Raw genomic sequence first — 22,190 nt, 5'->3', positions numbered from 1 at the left:
CGGATAAAGAGCTTCACAGATAAGAAAAAGCTAAAGGAGTTCATCACCACCAAACCAGGATTATATGAAATGCTGAAAGGTATTCTTTAAGAAGAGGAAGAAGAAAAAGGTAAAGATAAAAATTATGAACAGCAAATACATATCTATCAACAAGTGAATCTAAAAATCAAGTGAATAAAAAATCTGATGAACAGAGTAAACTGGTGAATATAATAGAACCAGGGGCATAAAAAGGGAGTGGACTGACAAACCTTGGGGGGAAAGGGGTGTGGGGGTGCAGGAAGAGACTGGACAAAAATCTTACACCTATGGATGAGGACAGTGGGAGGGGTAAGGGCAGAGGGTGGGGTGGGAACCGGGTGGAGGAGAGCTATGGGGGGAAAAAGAGGAACAACTGTAATAATCTGAACAATAAAGATTTAATTAAAAAAAGGGGGGGGGAGGCAATATAGTGATCCTTGATATTTTATGCCAAAGGTCATGGTAGTTTATCCAAACAAATCTTATTTGAATGTAAGAGAAATGCTCTAAAATCCAGTCTTTGAGATTAAGTGATAAAGACCTGAGACAGGAGGAACTGGAAAACCATCACCTGCCCCATGCTGACCTGGCTCCGAGGACCCTCCTCTCCCCAGGAACACAGGGACCCCGACAGCACTGCCCGGCAGGTATGTGTTGGTTCATTGCCTGGAGAGCCACCCAGATGATGGGATTATTTATAACTGGTCGCATGGATTATGTTTTAGAATATTTTTCCAGTCCCTGCTGGGTTGAGAGGCATCATATTTCAGTGGAAAGAACGAGAATGAACAGACTGATAGACACAGAAAGAAGGAGCAAGGGACAGTGAAGGGAAAACGGATTCATGATGACACACAGATGTAAAATTCCCTAGTTAAGAAAAATGCAGCATTTAAAAAAATATGTAGATAAAGAAAAGTACTGTTTGGTACTTTTCCATTAATTTTTCAAAGGTCTTGACCTCCTAAAGAAAAATTTCTGACTAACAGGGGTTTTCCTCACCGCTCAGTTCCTTCTTCTTCTGTCGGGACCAGCGAAACAATGGTCCTATATTTGGCCCCTTAGACCGTTGCCACGGAAATGAGAGGGGCAGACTCTCCGCCTCCTGGCTTCACTGTGGGATCCAGCGAAGAACATGATTAAGCTGTCGGAGAACCTCTCTAACTACAATTTTACCTGATAAGTAAAAGTTTCCAGAAAAATGGTGACACATATGGGAAAGTAGATTGTTTAACTCACTCTGAGAAATCCCTTTTGATTCATAGACTGTCTACATGATCGAGACAGAAGAAACCATCTCTGTGTTTGCATGGGGAGGACTCAGTTAACACAGGGAACTTGGGGTCCTGAGTGCTGGGGAAGCAAAACGCTAAGTGAGGGCACAGGCAGGGACAGAGGGAATGGGAGGGAGGCACGTGGGTGCCCTTTAAACCATTTTAAAGGAAAATTAAATATCCTATTTGGGGGGGAAATCACAGTGTCAAAGAACACTGGCTTTTCACAAGTGGACCAAAGATGGAGCCTGGGGATCTCGACTGCAACGGACTTGAAGCTTGATTTGTATCATTTGTTCCCAGCAAATGAGACCTGGTTTCTCTGGGCAAGAACTCAAGCAGAACCCATCGGGCAGTCCAGTCCACATCATAGGCCTCTAGTGAGTGCTATTGGACTGAGCAGGTCTGCGGTCTCCACACATGGTTGCAGGTGGAAGAACTGACTGGCAGCTGCCAATAGTCAGACAGTATTTGGAAGACTTTCCCAACATTGGTGGGATGGGAAAAAGGAGTTGCCATTTGAAAGGATTACACCCTCTATCTTCCAGTTGGGGTTTTAAAGTTCTTTTAGTTAAAAATATTCTAGCACCTATACTTGCTGTTGGGCATGTCATTATCACCACCACTTTGGAGATCAATGTGGAAATATCTAAAAAAGTTGAAGATGCAGATTTTATACAACCCACCAATTTCACTATGAGGTGACTGCTATAGACTGACTGAATGGTACCCCCCACCCCCAAATGTATGTGACTGTATCTGCAGATGGGTAATTAAGGTTAACTGAGGTTGTAAGGGTGGGATCCTGAATCCATAGGACAAGAAGAGATAGGGAGATCACTCTCCCTCTTCCTGCCACGTGCACATAGCTAATAGGTGACCGACCATGTACAAGCCAGGAAGAGAGCAGAGTGCGCACCAGAACCTGAGGACGCGGGCACCTGGTCTCAGACAGCTAGCTTCTAGAACTGTGAGAAAACAAACTTACATGTTTAAACCACCTGGTCTAGGGTGTTTTGTTATGGCAGCCCAAGCTAAGACTGGCTAACCTAGGGAAGACCTTATACAGGTGTATGAGGGAAATGTAAGGATGTTCATTATAGTGTTGTTCCTAATGGTAAAAATAGGAGACCAGTCTAACTTCCTGTAGAGAAATAAACCATTCACATAACAGAATTGTATAAAGCAGTTGAAATGAACCTATATTAACATGTACCAATGTAAATAAATCTCAAAAATATAATGTTAAGTAAAACAAAATCAAGCCGTAGAAGAATATTTATACACCGGAAACAATAGTCTAAAATCTTAGGGATACACAACTGTGTGTAAAAGTACAGACAGTTGCCTGGAAATGATACTCACCAACTGCTTCTGAGAAGAGAGGGGAAAATGATAGGCAACAGAGGAGCTTTTGCTCTATCTGTAAATGTTTTATTTCTTAATAAGAAATGAGATTTGTGTCAATGTCAGCAAATTGTTTGCATCCTTTAAGTCTGCCTGGTAAAGGCTTGGTGCCTGTTACATTATTTTCTGTAGGTTCCACATATTTCATAAATAGATGCTTTTTCATGTCATCTGGGTTTTCAGCAGGACGACAGTGCTTTTCAGACAGATCTTTCTGTGTACGCCGTGATAGGAAGCCCAGAGAAGTTTAGGTGACTTGGCCAAAGTGTCCAATCTTGTTAAACAGTGACCTGAGGATTGGAAACTAGTTTTCTCTCTGTTTTCATAGCATGTTCTGTATGTGCAATAGAGACAATTCCCCAACTTTATCATCTAAGCCTGAAATAATCCAAATCATGTCCAACTGCTGAGAGCACTTTGAACCCATTAGACCTCCCCTGTCCCCCACATCATTTCCATGGTTGATGGGTTACCTATTTTACTTGCTCACAGGCATCTGTCCTACTGGGGAGAGCTCAGATTTTCAACTTTTGAAGAAAAGGATATAAGAAAATAAGACTGCTGATCTGGAAATTTTCTGAAATAATTGAGAAGTTGGCAGAAGCTTAAAAATGGAGATTTTACTGATCATAATTAATTTTGGCTGAAAGATTTTAATTAGGACATTACTATTCTTTGTAAGATAGATTTTTAATACTGTTCATCATAGATGTACGGCAGGAGAACTAGTAGTTATTTATACTCAATTTCCAAATTAATCCAAATAATTGCATTTTTGAAAAATGGATGGCATGAGGTTCCATGAATAGTATGGAAACAATGGGTAGGAAATATTCAAGGACATTACGATTAACTTTTATTGCTACAATGACTAATCCAGACAAACATAAGCATGTTTCACACATGCTCTTTATCATGTTTTACATAATTGGGGTAAAGAATTTTGCAGCATTAATTAGGTAGTGTCAACCCCCTTCAAACACCTGATGAAATTTTTTAAAAATATATTTTATTGATTTTTTTACAGAGAGGAAAGGGGAGGGAAAGAAAGTTAGAAACACTGATGAGAGAGAAACATCGATCAACTGCTTCCTGCACACCCCCTACTGGAGATGTGCCCGCAACCAAGGTACATGCCCTTGACCGGAATCAAACCTAGGACCATTCAGTCCTCAGGCCGACACTCTATCCACTGAGCCAAACTGGTTAGGGCCTGATGAACTTTTTTAACCTACATTTCATGAAGAAGTAGGTAAGTAAAAGGGCTTAAGGAGGAGGACTGAACTTATTTTGAGAAATAACAATAAAATACAACTTATACATTATTCCATGCTACATATTTACCAAAAATACACAGTTTTGGGGAGGTGCACACACTGCATGCTAAGCCAGCCATAGGTAAGAAAATATTCTCTACTCTTGCTCAGATTAAATTGAAGTCTTTTTTCATTTTCTGGGTTTTGCTGATCCTCTACAGTGCATCCCAAAGTATTCTCATCTGTGGCTTTCGTCATCAGAGTCCTTCTCTCTTTGCCAAAGGGAAAAAAAAAAAGAAGAAGAAGAAGAGCCTCAGCCTCCTGCTTGTCTGATTGTTCAAATTCATTTAAAATCCTATCTTCATAAGAGTATTCCTAAAATAATCTCTTCTTTCCACTTGCTTGACAAAGTGTTTGTGTGCCCCGTGTCCCCTAGCCAGATGCCTCTATGATGCTCTGTGCTGGGTTGGTGGAAGGGATGTTGTAACTAGTCCTTTGGGCAGGAAGAGGGCCTTTTTGATTGAATTAGAGTGAAAATACAAAGGCCATGACACTTCTTGCATCTCACCATTGAACACTCCTCAGGACACAGCAGTTCAGGGGTGTTCACTAAGGAATAGTATGGGGTTTCTACTCACATTTATAGTTTTTTTTTAATTTCATAATTCGTATATAATTTGATATTTGATTTAGCCACAATATATTTCCAAGAGAAGTAAAAGGTATTTACATATATCTAATAAAAAGACAGAAAGAAATAATGTAATACAGTGTACCTATGTATGTTTTCATTAGCTTAACACTCATTTAAAGGCCCTTATTCCAGAACATAATTTGACTATGGGTGTTCCTTTGTTTACACATAGCTAGTTCTTTTGGATATGTTACTTTCCCCCAAACTGAGTTTATAGATTTGTGTTATTAACTCTTTTGTTAAGTGAAAAAAACAACTGTTCCATTCTCAACGAAACTTGTGTATTTGGAGCTTGAACAAATTAAGTAAGTCTTCATTTTTGAAGCCTTCAGAGCCCAAATGTGACTTTCTATACAAAAGATGTTAAGAATACAGTGTAACCAACACCCTTCCTTCCTTTTTGATGTAGTAATGTAGAATGCTTATTAGTATCACTTGGGCACCATATTTATAAATATGTAGGCAGATTATATAAAATAAACTTGGACTTATATTCCTAATTTATTTTCATAGTAGCTTCTTAACCTAGTTTTTAAAAGCATTTGAATTGTTTACCTCTTTTATGTAAATTATAAAATTTATGTTCATAAAAATCAAACCGTACATAGGTATGGTGAATAAAAAGCATACATATTCACCCTCTCCAAAATCTTCAAATAATGTGCTTCCTGCCTGATAATTCCATGGCTTACATTTTTAATAGTGCCAGTTTGGTTTAAGTGAAATTTTTGACTTTTCATTAACATAACTAATTAGTTACCAAGGAAGGGGATTTAAGAATAATACAATTTCTATAATTTTCTTCAAGTTATGCTTGATAAATGACATCTTTAACTTTGATCTTTTTAAAAATCCTTCAACTAACTGATGTCGATTAAATAAGCATAAATCAGAGCACACCTTCACTCACCAAACTGAGGTAAGCCCTCAACGCCCTCTAGTGGTGTGACCTCCATGTTCCATCTCCTGTGACAACCCACTGATTTCAGTGGGTAACATTCTGAATGTTAGAATTGTGCTTCCGTTACATTCATTTACCAAGTATTTAAACTTATACGTAAAACTTTCTGGTTAAAATAAGCCATCACCAAGAAAGCAAGGGACAATGATTTTGGGAGGCAATGCCCATTATAAAATACAAGTAATAACTTTTATCACTATGATCTCTGATCTTAAAATTATTTGCTCATCTTGACTGTCTAATGTTGACTCCCGCATGACTCTCTGCGATTGAGTTTACAAAGACCAATTACAAAGACTATTGTTTAATTTTTTAAAACTATCTTTTTCTTTGATTTCACTTCTCCAGATTTATCACTTTTCTTACATCTGACCTCACCCACTTTTCTGATCAAGAAAGATTCACTTTGCTGCTTCTCTGCCCATGAGAATATGGGCTGTCGCCTCTTCTGGGTGAAGATAACACCTGGACAGGAGTGATGAGAGCCGAGCAGAGGTTCAGAGCCCGGGAGTTGAGGGAGAACAGCAGGCCTCACAGTGTCCAGATGAGCCATTGACTGTCCATGTGGTAATGAATTGGTCACTTAAACCCTCTGTCCTCATCTGTGAAATCAGAATGATGATAACAGTGCCCAGTAGGCATAGAACTTAATAAGAAATCCATGTGAAGGAGGGAGAGCGGTGCCTAACACACAACAAGCACTCAGTAACTGTCACAGTGATCTGTGAATAAAAATGAGATAGAATGAAAGATTTGAATCCAACCTCTTTTATCCAAACCAAATACATCTATTCACTAGAAACAGGTTGGAATTGGAGGGCAGCCAAAGTGTCTAGAACTTGGAAGTTTTATAGAGAGCAGGGATTCGAGTGAAGTGAAAAATATGGTCCAAGTCCCTTCCTCCCCCATCACGCCACTCCCGAGTTACAGGTGTTCAGGATGAGACTCCGAAAGACCTAGCAGAAAACAGAGAGCTGGCAAAAGCTTAATTACATAGCTGCACAGTGCCGCAAAGACTGAAGTGTGAGTTCAAGTCAGGAGGATGGGGTCAGGGGGTCAGGACATATACCCTGGGCTTTCAGTCAAGATACAGAAATATTACATCCTTGAAGTGAGGTGGCCCTTTCTCCACATCCCCTCCAACACTTACTTTCGTCTTGTCCATAATAGCCATTCAACAGCTGTGAGGTAGTATCTCATGGGGATTCCGACTTGCAGTTCCCTTCTGGTGATGTTGAGCATCCTTTCATCTACCTGTTGGCCATTTCCATGCTTTCTTGGGAGTAGTGTCTGTTCATGGCCTCTGCCATGTGGTATGTGTGTGTTTCAGGTGAGGCAATTAAAATTGCATTTTCTGCAAGCCTTTCTTGCTCCACGGACCATTAGTTGGGCTTAGGAAGAGTGTGTGTCCCACAAGTGGCATCCGTCACCTAGGATCAGGGTCAGGATCAGAAGCCTCAGCCCTTCTGCCCAGCAGCTTGGTGTCAGAGTTGCCAAGGAAAACAAATGCAGCCACGGACAGTTGGGAGCAGAGATTTACTCCTACGGGGAAGGAACAGCGGGAGATCAGTTTCAGCAGGGAGCATGGGGTTCCTGGGCCACAGTCCCTCCCAGGGCCCACACAGGGCAAATGGCCTACACACACCGCACCCCTCTGGTTGTGTAGACCTCTTTCTGAAGGGCACAGATACAGCAGGGGGCCTGCCAGATGCCACGTGACACATGGTTAAGCAGAACAAGGAAGTGCACATTGAGTCTGAACCAGGGAGAGAGGTTCTCAGACAAGGCCACAAGTCCAGCACAGCTGTGAGGACTCTCTCTCCATAATGAGGTGTTCCAGGCCCAAGGCCCATTGTCATGCGGCCCAGTGGGGGTCAAAAGATTGTGTTAGGGACTGCCTTTCCCAACAGATTGGCTCTTTCATAGAAAACACAGATTGTAAGGCACAGAATTAAATGAATTAGAAAATATACTTATCCTGAGAGTTTTTAGTCCATGGGGAAGCAGCATCATGGAAATAAAGATAATTTCTCTTTCTATTGATTTCAAAGAGAGAGAGACACACACATTGATTTGTTGTTCTACTTGTGAATTCATTGGTTGATTCTTGTATGTGCCGTGACCTGGGACCAAGCCTACAACCTTGGCGTATGAGGATGCTGCTGCCAACCCAGCCACGGCAAAGATACAGAATTTAGAATCCATGTTTTATTTAGTATCTGTGGGTAATTGAGCAATTTTTAAATTTAAGTTCTCTAAACTTTCATTTTCTCTTGTACAGTTGGAGCTAATACTATCAGCTTACAAGTTGTAATATACTAACTAGATAACAGCTAAAATCCCTGTCTGAGTGATACAAGTACTGCTTTAAATTTCTTTATAGGAAGAAAAGTAGCAAATAACAGTTACCAGACAGTTTTATTTAATACTATATATATCTGAATAACTGCTGAAAAAGAAAATTTTCAACAGTTTTTAAAGAATTGCAGACACATGCCCCAATAACAGGGAAAGTATGCCTTTGTTGCCAAGTGCCTTTGCATGTGAGGCTAAGTTAATTAAACTTAAAAAAAATGCATAAGTCTTTGGACCCTAGGCTCTAAAAATAGCAGTTAGAATTGATACTATTCTTGGATTCATGTTTCAAGGAAGTCATTACATTTTGTTCTTGATGTCGTAGATTTAACAACATATTTGGAGAAACATGTAACTTCTCACATGGTTTAGACATCAAGAGACCAATTTGTGCATATAAACTGTAAATTGAAAGTGAATATTCAGATATTATGGGACTGTATAACAAATACAAATTTGTTAACTTTTAGAAGGAACAAAAACAGTATTAATAAAGACTGGTCTTCTGCATCATTCTCAAAAATTCGTCCTCATTTATTTCTCCATCCCCATCACGATCAGCTTCATCAAGCATTTCCTGTAAAACAAAACATAAATATGTGAACTCTATTAAAAACGAATGACACAAATGAATATTCAAATGTATACTCAAAATTTTACTTTAAATGTATTTATGAGTACAATTAAGACATTTAAATTCTAATACGTAAATAATTGTATATAATTATACATGTAAATTATAGTTATAAAATAAATAAAATTTACCTGAAGTTCATCATCTGTTAAAGTTTCCCCTAGTTCCTTAGCAACTCTCTTGATATTGTTTAATGTTATGCTTCCAGTAGCATCATCATCAAATAATTTGAAAGCCTTTAACAGTTCTTCCTTTTCATCTTTTTCACTCTTGAAAAACAGAAACAGCTAAATGTTATTAGTCTTTCACTTATTTTCCTATGAAGCTGGTCTTATAGGTCTGTGAGGTGCAGAGCAGCAACGTACCAGGTAGCTGAGCTCTGACTTTACTAATTGCTCTGCCTTTTAAAATTGTGCCAATGCACTCACATCTGCCCTCAGGTATTTACACTCAGAGTCTAAGGAAGTGGAAGAGGCACAGGGTGGTAAAGAGGGTGTATTTCTTGGTGACCAGTAACTAAGATCCATTACAAAAATGTGAGCTCCAAGAGAACAACAAGTGTTCCCCACAGAATAGTGCCTGCCAAAAACAGCTACTCAGTCAATGTTTGTGGAATTCCAGGCTTCGCCTTGCTGGCCCCATTCTATCCACCCATATATCCTATTATTTCCTAACAAAAATCCTCTTCTCCATACTGGATGGTTTTCATGATCACTAGCCTGAAAGCATATTTAATCTTGTTCTTCTTATCTAAACCCCAACCATCCTTAAATTCTTCTATGAAACCTCTCATTGTATTTCTTTGAAAAACACAATCACTACTATACCATTTTTAGACTCATTATGGCAAAAAAATCTTCAAAACTAATGGTGCCAGTTCCTTCTTTGTCGATTTCAGCTATCAATTTTTTAACTTCTTCTTTCTTTGGTTCAAATCCTAAGGCCCGCATAGCAATCTGAAATAGGAAGCAAATAAATTATATGCCACGATCTCATTCCTAGCTTTAAAATTACCTTAATTACTAGATTTTCTCTCTCGCGAGCGCTCTCTCTTTTCTATGGACAAGGTATAAACCTAGAGAGTAAGGTCAGCATATATTTTCCCCATCACCATTTATCCCCTCTATGCCCTCTTCCACCTCCCTCCCCACAAAATCACCACACTGTCGTCCATGTCCATGGGTTCTTTATAAAACAGGAATGAAATGCTTAACAAGATATTGCTTTGCCAGTGTGAGGCGGATGTCTGCACTAAGAGGGAGATAGATGTCTGCATGGAAGGGACTGTATATCGAGCTTTCAGATGGCTACTGCTAAAGACTTACAAGATTGGCATGAATATATTATATGGTTTTTTAAATGTTTTAGAATTAGAAATAACTTTAGAACCTTCAATTCTTTTACATCTATGGTTCCAGACCCATCAATATCAAATAAATCAAAGGCCTCTTTAATTTCTTGTTTTTGAGTTTCATTTAGTTCAGTTTTTGCTGGTTTTTTCTTCCATTGGTCCGAATCTGTGTGGCAGTTGGATGCCTGTAAGAAATACACACGTGAGTGAAAGATAAGCTTTGTAACCGGAAAAGTTACCAGAACCAGAATAATGGATGAAATTGATGAACTAACTAATATAATGACCTAGTCAGGTATCCTCTTCCCTACTGTACAATGAACCTCAACAATTCTCCCCTTTTCCCGTTACTAACATTTTTGCTTTAGTTGTTAATATGTTGGTGGAAAGCCTGGTTCTTTTTAAAGTTGGGTCCAATTAGGTTTTTCCTTCAAATTAGTGCCTTTAGAGATGAGATGGGGCAAAGGAAGGCATGCTAGAGGGGTAGTAGGTATGTCGGAATGCAATCGGCCCTACTTGAAGTCTCTGAAAAGCACTGTTGAAGTGATCTTTACTTCTATTACGCCTAAATGTCTTACCAGAAAACGTATTATGTGGGATATACTTGATTGGAACATAATTCTATTCCCACCTTCTAGCATACTTTCCTATATTGCACAGGTTGAGAAATGAATAAACTACATTTTCCGGGTGAAAAACTACTACAGGGATCTGGGTAAGAATGCATGTTGGGCCAATGATCAGTATTCAGGGAAGGTGTGTGTGTGTGGAGGGGTCATCTTCCTGCTGTTTGCCATTTTCTACTGGCAAGCGAGGTTGTCATGGGCCCCTCCTGCAGCCTTATTTCGGCATCTCCTCCCCAGCTTCGGGGTAGGAAGCAGCAGGACTTTGCGTCCTGCGCCTCCAGTGGCCGGCTTCGCGCGCTAACGGCGTGGCGCTGCTGCTTCCTGGCCCCGGCCCCGGGCTGCAGGTCGCTGGCCTGGCAGCCTTGGATCCCCAGCTTCCAGGCAGTGGCAGAACTCCTTGGTCCCCGGTCAGTTCGTTTTTCAGAGTTCAGGACTTTCCTAGAGGCCCAGGCCCTCCGGCTGTTTTTAGCATCTTATTCTTTGTACTTAACTCCTTTCTGGCTAGACAGGGAACCTATCGTAGACTGCAGGTATTCACTCTTGATGGGGTTGATGAGGGAAAATGAATTGGAAAACCGCTCTTCCTCCCTAGAGCCGCGGACAATGCGCTTATTGAGCAGCGAGAAGGGGTTCTATTTGACACTCGAGGCTCATGAAAAGGAGAGAATGATACATTTCATGAGCTAAACAAAGTTCCTTCCTTGCTCCGGGGAGGAACCTCAGCCCCAGCCCCAGCAAGAAGCTGCAGCTGCAGACTCACCATGTCCCCCTCCGGCGCCCTCAGCCAGGAGCCCCGGCCGCCTCCGCCCACCCCGAAGTCCAACAGTAGCCTCCTCTGCGCCCAAGCCGTTGCTAAGGCCGCGGTCGCTAACCTCAGGCAGCCCCGCCCACTCAGGCTAATGATTGATAGCCACATCACCCAATGGTCAGAAGGGAAGCCCTGAGGCCAGCCCCCTATCTGCTACCTACCAATAGCGTTACGCTCTGCCTGTCTCGTCTACCGTTAAGCGGCCTTTCCAATTGGTTTCCTAGCGACCAGGCCTAGCCGGCCGGCCCCCTTCGCACATGCGCAAACTGCGTGCGGGGCGGGGGTGGTCGTCGCCGGCGCGCTGGGCGTCCCTGTGTCCCCCAGAGTCTGTCTGACCGCAGAAAGCGGGCCCGGAGCAGCCCCGTGGGGCTGGAGCGCAGAGCGAGGCTAGTAGCGAGGTGCTTCCAGCGGCTGCCGAGTCTTTGGTGGCGTCGTGGGGAGCCCGTGTTTGCTTTTCCTGCGCTTTGCACTGGGAAGGGGTGAGAATGGAGGGCCCGCGAGGCCCGGGTGCATTGGTCCAGCTCTGGTTCGCCGCCGGCGGGGTGCGGAGGGGCGGAGGGGATGCACCGCTGGACCTTCCTCGGCCGCCGCGGCGCTGCGCTGGGTCCTGGGCCACTTTCCTCCTCCCTTGTTCGCAGGGATTCCGGCGTGGTGGGCCCCGAGGTTAGGGGCGTGGGGCGGAGGCGCGGCCTGAGGGAGGCGGATGGGGGCAGCGTGGGCCTCGGAAGCCCTGGGGCCTCCCTGCGGAGGACTGAGGTTGCACCTGGGTTGCGGTGTGTATTTGCAGGGAGGGCTTCGTTCCCACCCAGGACCGCTCTCTGACATCTATACCCACACTCACCCCCAGTCATTCTAAGGCTTGGCTGAACCCCAAGATTTGGCCGGCGGCCCAACCACATCCCGCCTAGATCCACACTCTAATCGGACACAGGTGGCCCGATGATCAGTAAAGGCTTCGGGTTTGATTCCCGTCAGGGCACATACCTAGGTTATGGGTCCACCCCAGGTCCGGGCCCAGGAGGCAACCTATCCATGTTCTCTCTCTCTCTCTCTCTCTCTCTCTCTCTCTCTCTCTCTCTCTCTCTCTCTCTCTCTCTCTCCTTTCCCCACCCCCCACCCCCTGCATGTCATATAGGATGTAGGATGCCGTCTATCTGGTGAGCTTCCAAGGAACCAGGTGTAGAGTATAGAGATGAATAAAAGCTAGGAACCCACAGATTGGTGGCAGATATTGCACAGAGAAAAATGCAATGTGTGTAAGCCAAGATGCTAAGTGCTTTAGTAGATTTGTGTAGAAAGTGCTTTAGGAGCACAGGAAGGAGGCACTCATCCTGCCTGGGGCATTGGAGAGCCTGCTTTAAAAATGTGGCATTTGCCTTTGGTCACGAAAGATATACAGCATCTGCCAAGGTAAAGAGCGGGTAGGGCATTCAAACCAGAGTATAGCAAGTGCAAAGATGCAAATAAAGGTGTATTCTAGGGTGGCAACATCTTGGGGATCATAAGGAAAGCTTGAAGACGAGTCTTACAAATTAGAGTGAGGTCAGATGGTTGGACACCTTTGTAGAGCTAGGGGATCAAGACGTTATTTTCTAAGATAAGCTGACGTCTTTAGGCAGAGGAGTGACCGGATTACACGTGTGCTTTTCAATGGAAATTCTAAGGACCATGTGAAGAACCATGTTTGGAAGCAATCGAAGGGCCTCAACGAGGCACCACATACAAACCATGTCCACTCCAAAGGTGCTGAACCTTACACTTGTGGTGCAGGAATGCTGACAGCAGCATGTTTAATCTTGTTTCAGATTTGTACTTACATGTAAGATCGTAAATATGGTGAAAATCATTCACTCATCAGTAGTCAGACAATATCCTGGGTGTGTGGAATACTTCTGTGACTAAAATTGCCCTCCTGGGAATTAGAGGGAGATAGTCCAACAGAGGGAGATAGTCAATAAGTAATAAGTAAATAAGGTGAGGCCATAGATTCCTTGGGAAACAACGTTCCGGAACAAGGAGCACAGAAACACTTGCGAGTGTTTAGGAACAGAAGGGAGGTGGGACCAGAGTGGCCAGGGTGGTAGAGGAATAAGAGACAAAGACGGAAGGGAGGAGTGCACATTATTAGGACAGTAGAGGCCTGATGCACGAAATTCGTGCAAGGGACTCGGCCTCCCACCACCGCCGTAGCTGCCTCTGCCTCAGACCCTGCTGCCGCCGTGGCCACCTCAGCCCTCGCGGTGGCCACCTCAACCCTGCAGCCCCAGCTTCGTCCGGAAGGTCTCCCAGAAGGTCTCCTGGTCTAATTAGCATATTACCCTTTTATTAGTATAGATTATAACTACTTTGACTTTCACGCCAGTGTAGTGGGAAGGCTTTGCAAGATTTTGAGCAGAGGAGTGAAAAGATCTGAGTTAGTTTTTAAAAGGGACTCTCCTGTGTCAGACAGGGGAGTAAAGACTTTATCTTCCAAATGAGAGCTTTTGAACTAGTGGAGTGATATCACCAGACTGTTGTACTAAGAATAGACTGGAACTAGGCAAACTGTTGGTTTTGACATGATGAAAAAAAAGCTAATGATACCTGTCAGAAAATAGTACTTTTTTAAAAAAAAATGCAACTTTTGAAAAGCATGTCTTAGTATTCTAAGCCAAGTACCTCAGACAAGACTAGACACGATTTTAGGACAAGAGAGCCTCTTTGGGTGTGAGAATCCCAGGGAAGTCCTTGAGCCAGCTGCTCTTCTTGCACACTTAGGAAGTTAAAGAAACACTAAGCTGGCATGTGAAGTTGTTAGGGATCGCAAGGATGAAATAGAAAGCTGTTTGTGGAAAGCATGTGCTGGTGTCTCGCAGAACACAGTCAGATTGTGTCCGTTCAATGTCAGGAAAAGTTGCCAGAGGTACTTTGCATCGTTGAAATGATCTGTCTCACTGTCCCCTTCACCGTCTTTACCTTTTTCACCCTCTTAGAAGATGAGGAATTCTTGTTTGAGTTTTTATTTTATGTTAATTATAGCAAGTTGTAATCACTTCAAAATAATTTAAGAGCTCTTCTAAACTTAGAAATTCTAAGACTTTTTTTTAATTACCAAAACTTGGAATAGATTCTTCAAATGTTGAGACAGATTGTGTGAATATGTATTTTGATATCAATTTTTGCTTGCAGATTAGTTGAAATAATCTCATGCCTCGTATGGAAAACCTTTTTTCACAGAAATTAAATACAGACCTAAGTTTGAAATTGCCCATGACTTTTTCTTATGCTCTAATTTCTTTATGACTTTTGCACTCGCATAGCAGTATCTTGTGACTTAAACATAGTATAGAAAGGAAACCATAAGCAGAGACTCTCTGAAAAAAATGAGCACATCCATATTAGGAGTATGACAGGCTTGGGAGAAGGGAGGAAGGCTTGGACGTGGGAGATCCTGCAGAGACAGGCTGGATTACTGTCATCCTGGATAGAGGGGCAGCCAGAGGGCAGTATTGTATAGCAGTTAATAGCATGGGACTTTGACATTAGACAAGCTGGATTTTAGTCCATACCTGCTACTTACTATTTGTGAGATTTTGTATATGTTACTTAACTATTCTTCATTTTTCTCATATATTTGCATTTACTACCACCTCCTTCAACTTGCTGACTCACATTATTCTTCAAGACTCATTTCAGGCATTGCCTTCTTCTGGAAACAGCGTCTGCTCCCTGCCTGACCCACTTCCCTGTGGGATGGAGTGTTCCTCCTCCGGCACCTGTACCTTTTATCGCTAATATCACCATACTACTTTATCATTGCACAGACTGCATTTGATGGAAACTGTACCTACCAGAAACGCCTCAAAGGCAGGGACTATATATCTTAGTCTTCTTTTACAGCATTTATAACCATGAATTACACTCAATAAGATTTTGTTTTATTTGCAGACGATGACTTATAGAGATGGCTCGCAGGGTCATAAACAAAAAAAGGCACCTGGGACTTCAGCAACTTTCAGCCTTTGCAGACACAGGAAGAACTTTCCTAGGCCCAGTGAAATCATCCAAGTTTATTATAGATGAAGAGAGTCATGAGAGTGTGGTAGTCGGTTCAACAGTAAGGCTTCTTGAAAGTTTGGATTTGTCCAGTGCAGTGGGGCAGCTTCTCAGTGAGGCAGTTCAAGCGCAACATAACATGTACAGGACTGGGGCCAGCACTCTTCTGCTTCTCGTCGGTGCTTGGAGCAGTGCTGTGGAGGAGTGTCTTCATCTGGGCGTCCCCATGTCTTTAATCGTGTCAGGAATGTCAGAAGGCTTGGACTCTTGCATTGAAGAAGTCACTTCCCTGCAAGTACCTGTCCACGATGTCTTTGCCCATATAGACAGCACAAAGGTATTTTCTGAACTTGAATCGTTGAATGTCAGTTTGTGTCCCTTTCTACAAATTCCTTCAAATACTGGTTTGATACTGAAAGAGTGTGATCTCAAAGATGTTGCCTCTCAGTCACTGACCACCTACAGTCTTTCTGGGAGACCTGTTAAATCAGCTAAACTTTTTAGACCTCAGGCTACGGTTGATGCAGATAAAAACACGTCACAAACCCCTCAAACTCTGAGAAACAGTCTGCTTGCAGGCGGCCGCTGCAGGCAGTCAGTGCTGACCCACAGCAGGCATTGTAATCGGGAGGCTAGTGATCAGTGGACAAGCAAACATGGTGCAGCTGCTCCCCAGACTGACAGCTGTAGTGATCTGGGAGAGTTGGCGGCGGGTCTGAGCCACGGAGATCACAGCAGCATGAGATTGGTGGAAGGAGCTGTACGGCTGCAGCACCAGAACACAAGCGTGTGCCAGGGCAGCTGGACGATGCCATTTACGTTCGACATTTCAAGAGTCCTCACTTGCTGTTTGCCAGGTTTACCCGAAACTTTTTCTTGTGTGTGTCCAGGATATGTCACTGTTGTATCAATGTTTAGTGCCACTGTGCTCGAGGACTTACAGAATCAGCCTCTCGGGGTCGTTCTCATCGAGGGTGACCTCACAGAGAATTACCGCCACCTGGGATTTAACAAGTCTGCAAATGTTCAAACAGTGTTAGAAAGCATGAAGAAGCTTCAACAAGACAGCTCAGAAGAACTGTGGACAAGTCATGTATTACAGGTATTAGTCAAGTTCAATGTGAACCTTGTCCTGGTACAAGGAACTGTATCCGAACACTTAATTGAAAAGTGCGTGCGCACTAAGCGGTTGGTGATTGGGTCGGTGAATGGCAGTGTGATGCAGGCTTTTGCGGAGGCCTCAGGAGCCGTGCAGGTGTCCTACATCACACAAGTGAGTGAAAACTCTGTGGGCAGGGGGGTCTCTGTGACCTCCTGGAGAAGCAGTCCCTTGGATGTTGGAGATGGGATCAGCAGAATGGCAATTTTGTTGAAAACACAAGGGATTAATTTGGTTACAGTAGTGCTCACTGACCCAGTCACTGCACAGATGCAAACCAAAGAAGATAGGTTCTGGACTTGTGCCTATCGTCTGCATTATGCTCTTAAAGAGCAAAAGGTCTTCCTTGGAGGTGGTGCAGTTGAGTTTTTGTGTCTTAGCCATCTTCAGATTCTCATGGAGCAACCTCTGAATAAAGGAGACCAAATCTGTTCAGGGGGTCTTCATAATACTTCCTCCTGGCTGGCCTCATCTCTGGCACTGTACAGACCTACTGTGCTTAAATGCTTGGCAGACGGATGGCACAAATACCTTTCAACTGTCGTTTGTAACACTGCCAATTACTCCTCAGAATTTGAAGCCAGGACTTTCATTCAGCATCATCTGCAAAGTGCCACAGACTCAGGCTCACCTTCATCTTACATCTTGAATGAATATAGTAAACTAAATAGTGGAGTTTTTAATTCAGGCATTTCAAATAAACCGGAACAGATTCCAAGAGTTTATGACATTGTTACACCGAAGATTGAGGCGTGGCGCCGAGCTCTGGATTTGGTACTGTTAGTACTTCAGACAGACAGTGAAATTATTACTGGATCTGGGCACACACAGATAAAATCACAGGAGTCAGAGGGCTTTTTATTTTTGTAGTGTTATTGGCTAAGTCTTTGGGAAATAATCTTTTTTTAAAAATCTTGGGTGTATTGTTGAAATTATTATAGATGTCCCTCTTTCTACCCTCCCCCTGCCCCCCCCCCCCCATAGCTCACCTCCACCCAGTTACTGCCCTGCCCTAGGCCCTCGCCACCCTATTGTCTGTGTCCATAGGTAATGCATACATGCATATAAGATCTTTGTCTATTCTCTTCCAGCCCCCCACACTTCCATCCTCTGGTAATCATCAGTCTATTCCATTTCCATGCCCCTGATTCTATTTCATTCACCAGTTTATTCTGTTTGTCCGATTTTTATTCGTTTGATTTTTATATTCAATTGTTGATAGATATGTATTTGTTGCCACTTCGTTGTTCATTTTATTATCTTTATTTTTTTCTTCTCTTCTTAAAGAATAACCTTCAGCATCTACACTAATAAAAGACAAAGATGCTAATTGACTGTACCTTTGCTGCGCCCTAAGCCATGCCCACCAGCCAATCAGAGCAACTATATGCAAATTAACCCAACCAAGTTGGCAGCCGGCAGCCACGGAGCTGGAGCAAGCAGGAGGCTTGGTTGCCCCAGTGATGGAGGAAGCCAAGCTTCCCGCCTGCCCTGAGCCCACCTGTGGCCTCCACTCATGGCAACAAAGTTTCAATTATAGAAGATAGATAAATCCCATATACCTGCTTCCAGCCGGCCTCCACTGGGAGCTTGGGTGGCTGGGGGCTGTGGCCAGCCTGCAAACAGCCATCAGCCCCTCACCCAGGCTGGCCAGGCACCCCAACATGGACCCTCACCCTGAAGGGGCTTTGGCCAACCTGCAAACAGCCATCAGCCCCTCACCCAGGCTGGCAAGGCACTCCTATATAATAAAAGGGTAATATGCAAACTGACCCTAACAGCAGAAAGACTGGGAATGACTGGTCACTATGACACACACTGACCACCAGGGGGCATATGCTCAATGCAGGAGCTGTCCTCTGGTGGTCAGTGTGCTCCCACAGGGGGAGCTCTGCTCAGCCACAAGCCAGGCTGACGGCTGCCAGTACAGCGGTGGTGGTGGGAGCCTCTTCCGCCTCCTCAGCAGCACTAAGGATGTCCGACTGCAGCTTAGGCCTGGTCCCCACTGGCAAGTGGACATCCCCCGAGGGTCCCGGGCTGCCAGAGGGATGTCTGAGTGCCAGCTTAGGTCCAGTCCCCCAGGGAGTGGGCCTAAGCCAGCAGGTGGTCATCCCCCGAGGGGTCCCAGACTGTGAGAGGGCACAGGCCAGGCTAAGGGACCCCCCAAGTGCACAAATTTTTGTGCACCGGGCCTCTAGTTTCATATAATACTGGTTTGGTGGTGATGAATTCCTTTACCTTTTTCTTGTCTGTGAAGCGTTTTTATCTGATCTTTAATTCTAAATGTAGCTTTGCTGGTTAGAGTAATCTTGGTTGTAGGTCCTTGGTTGTACGTCCTTGGTTGTAGGTCCTTGCTATTCATTACTTTGAATATTTCTTGCCATTCCCTTCTGACCTGCAGAGCTTCTATTGAGAAATCAGCTGACAGTCGTATGGGTACTCCCTTGTAGGTAACTGGGTTTCTTTCTCTTGCTGCTTTTAAGATTCTCTCTTTGTCTTTTGCTCTTGGCATTTTAATTATGATGTGTCTAGGTGTGGTCCTCTTTGGGTTCCTCTTGTTTGGGGTTCTCTGTGCTTCCTGGACTTGTAAGTCTATTTCTTTCACCAGGTAGAGGAAGTTTTCTGTCATTATTTCTTCAAATATGTTTTCAATATCTTGCTCTCTCTCTTCTTTTGGCACCCCCATAATTTGGGTGTTGGCACACTTGAAGTTGTCCTAGAGCAGTGATGGTGAACCTATGACATGCGTGAACTCATTTTTTTGGTTGATTTTTCTTTGTTAAATGGCATTTAAATATATAAAATAAATATCAAAATATAAGTCTTTGTTTTACTATGGTTGCTAATATCAAAAAATTTCTACATGTGACACAGCACCAGGGTTAAGTTAGGGTTTTTCAAAGTGCTAACACGCTGAACTCAAGAGGTTCGCCATCACTGTCCTAGAGGCTCCTTACACAATCTTCATGTTTTTGGATTATTTTTTCATTTTGCTGTTCTGGTTGGGTGTTTTTTGCTTCCCTATATTTCAAATTGATTTGATTCTTGGGATCCTCTAGTCGACTGTTGAATCCCTGTATCTTATTCTTCATTTCAGTAAGTGTATGCTTAATTTCTGACTGGTTCTTTTCCATTTCTTTGGCATTCTGACTAAGATCCTTGAAAATCTCACTTAAGTCCCTTAGAGGTTTCTAGAAGATCCCTGAGTAACCTTATAACTGTGGTTTTGAGCTCTATATCCAGTAGTTTGCTTTCTTCCATTTCTTTAATTTGTGACATGTTTCTTTGTCTCTGCATTTTGGCTGCTTCCCTGTGTTTGTTTCTATATCTTGGGTAATTGCTAAGTCTCCCTGAGTTGATAGAGTGGCCTTGTGTAGTAGGTGTCCTATAGGGCCCAGTCACCTGAGGTAGACACTCTAGGTCAGTGATGGCGAACCTTTTGAGCTCGGCGTGTCAGCATTTTGAAAAACCCTAACTTAACTCTGGTGGTGTGTCACGTATAGAAATTTTTTGATATTTGCAACCATAGTAAAACAAAGACTTATATTTTTGATATTTATTTTATATATTTAAATGCCATTTAACAAAGAAAAATCAACCAAAAAAATGAGTTCGTGTGTTACCTCTGACATGCGTGTCATAGGTTCGCCACCACTGTTCTAGGTGAACCCTTTTGTGGGCTGTGTGCACAGTCTTGTAGTTGAGCCTTGATTGCTGTTGGTGTCACTGGGAGGAATTGACCTGCAGGCCAATTGGCTGTGGCGACCAGCTGTGACTGCAGTGGGAGAGCTGCTGTGCAGGAGATACTCTTACGGAGCAGGACTTGCTTCAGTGGGGCTTTGGTGCTCACTGAGTCTTCCCCTTGAGAGTGTCACTTATGGATATGTAGAGTTGTAATCTGGTATGGTCTGACACTGATCACTGAGTACACTGGCTTTTGGTTCTCCAAGGAAGTGCAAAGTCAGCCACTGCCTGGGGCCACCCAAAAGGAGCTACAGAGAGATCTTCAGATTCCTCCTCTTTATATCAGGTTTGGAAGTGCCTAGACAGGAACCAGCTGTGAAGCAAAGCAGGCTGGTGCTGGTGCTGGTTCTTGGGCCTTTTATTGATAGGTTTGGGGCTTCCTGGCCCAGCTGCAGCTTGTTTGACAGGTTTTAGCCTGAGTAAGGACAGGCCATTCATATGCAAAAGCCACTGCGCACAGCTTAGGTGGTGTTCTAAATTGTGTGGGGCGGGTTCTCAGGGAATCACCAGGATGGAACAAACAGAAATGGCTGCTGTCAGCCCTGCGACCAGGGAAGTCCCAGCACAGGAACAATGACCGCTAGGAGCACCTCCGTCTGGAAGGAAGCTGCCCTCGAGTTCCTGCCCCGATGCCAGACAGTCCAGTTTCTCCTCTATGTGTCTGTGACCCCCAGAGCCTCGCACAGCACTGGAGCTCAGAGGAAGTGGGAGCTTGTAAGTTCAATTAGTGTGCCAGCCTTTTAAGAGGAGCAGCTGGGTCTCCAGCAGCCTCTGTGTCACTGAGCCCCAATCCTCACTGGTTTTTACAGCCCGTAGTTCTTACTGTCTGTAGGAACTTCTTTTCCCTGCTCTGGTACCCTGGGCTGGGGGTCTGGTGTGGGGCTGGGACCCCTTGCTCCTCTTGGCAGCCTCCACAGAGGTGATCTCCCTCCTGATTTAAAAAGACAGCCTATGTGGGTGCCGGACCAGCCCATTCCCTATCTCCGCACCTCCTACCAGTCTCAGTACCTCCTACCAGTCTCAGTGTGCTTTCTTCTTTACTTCTCTAGCTGCTGGACTTCCATTCAACCAGCTTTCCAATGGTTCTGGATAGCAGTTGTTCTGTACTTTAGTTGTAATTTTGATACGGTTGTGGTATGCGGCGAGTACAGGTTTTTGCCTACGCTGCCATCTTGATTCCTCTAACTGGGAAATAATCTTTTGTAATATATCATGCTAATAATAAGTTTTCTAGTAACCAAGTCATAGTGCCTAAAATGTTCGCTATTCCCAAGAAGAAAATAATCACTGTCAATAACTGTACAGGGTCTGAGGCGTCACCCAACTCACTCACTAACAAGTTAGCCTGTTGCTGCTTTATGGGATGCTACAGAATACTCGAGACACTTGGTCAGAGACAAGGACTTTTATTATTCACATCAAAAACAATAGCCAGAGCTTCGAGTTGGTCTGTGTCCATTGCCCATTCCCTTAAGTTCCATAAGAGGAACACAAAGGACCAGTGGTGAAAACCTGCATATGCCATCAGTTGAGTTACAGGAGAGGAACACTGAGCTTGGGATAGTCCCTGCTTTTATAATAAGCAGAAACCATCCTGTACTTTGTCCAAGGGGAGCTGTTACTCAGTGTAAACGCAAGCCTGAGACATGGACCAGGTAAAGGTAGGTCCGGTCCTTGCATTCATGGCATACATAGGAAGCATGCAGTGTTGCTCAGAGCCCATAATGGGTAGTCTCTTCTAATGATTCACTCCTCAGCCTGATATATTCTTGGACAAATTTGGATTTTCATGTGATTATGCCACTCTGGCTGCTCTGATTAATCTGACAAACAGGTTGCTTAGTCAATACCAAATCCATTTGATT

General features: G+C 43.6%; 2 protein-coding genes across 2 annotated transcripts; one reads left to right on the top strand and one right to left on the bottom strand.

Moving 5' to 3' along the window:
- Positions 1-7,806: 7,806 nt before the first annotated feature.
- LOC132234309 (centrin-4) lies at positions 7,807-11,455 on the bottom strand. Its single transcript, XM_059695323.1, has 5 exons — positions 11,340-11,455; positions 9,992-10,138; positions 9,430-9,558; positions 8,734-8,871; positions 7,807-8,545 (listed from the first exon to the last, which is right to left on the bottom strand). Exons 1-5 carry the CDS (start codon positions 11,340-11,342, stop codon positions 8,456-8,458), a joined length of 507 nt encoding a protein of 168 aa, XP_059551306.1. The 5' UTR covers positions 11,343-11,455; the 3' UTR covers positions 7,807-8,455.
- A 3,643-nt stretch (positions 11,456-15,098) lies between these two features.
- Positions 15,099-18,382, top strand: BBS12 (Bardet-Biedl syndrome 12). Its single transcript, XM_059698100.1, has one exon. It carries the CDS (start codon positions 15,331-15,333, stop codon positions 17,449-17,451), a length of 2,121 nt encoding a protein of 706 aa, XP_059554083.1. The 5' UTR covers positions 15,099-15,330; the 3' UTR covers positions 17,452-18,382.
- The last annotated feature ends 3,808 nt before the right edge of the window (positions 18,383-22,190 follow it).

The sequence above is a fragment of the Myotis daubentonii genome, chromosome 5 (genome assembly GCF_963259705.1).
Source record: "Myotis daubentonii chromosome 5, mMyoDau2.1, whole genome shotgun sequence".
NCBI lineage: Eukaryota > Metazoa > Chordata > Mammalia > Chiroptera > Vespertilionidae > Myotis > Myotis daubentonii.
Note: the sequence above shows the minus strand (reverse complement) of the source record. Positions and strands in the feature narration are given on the sequence as shown.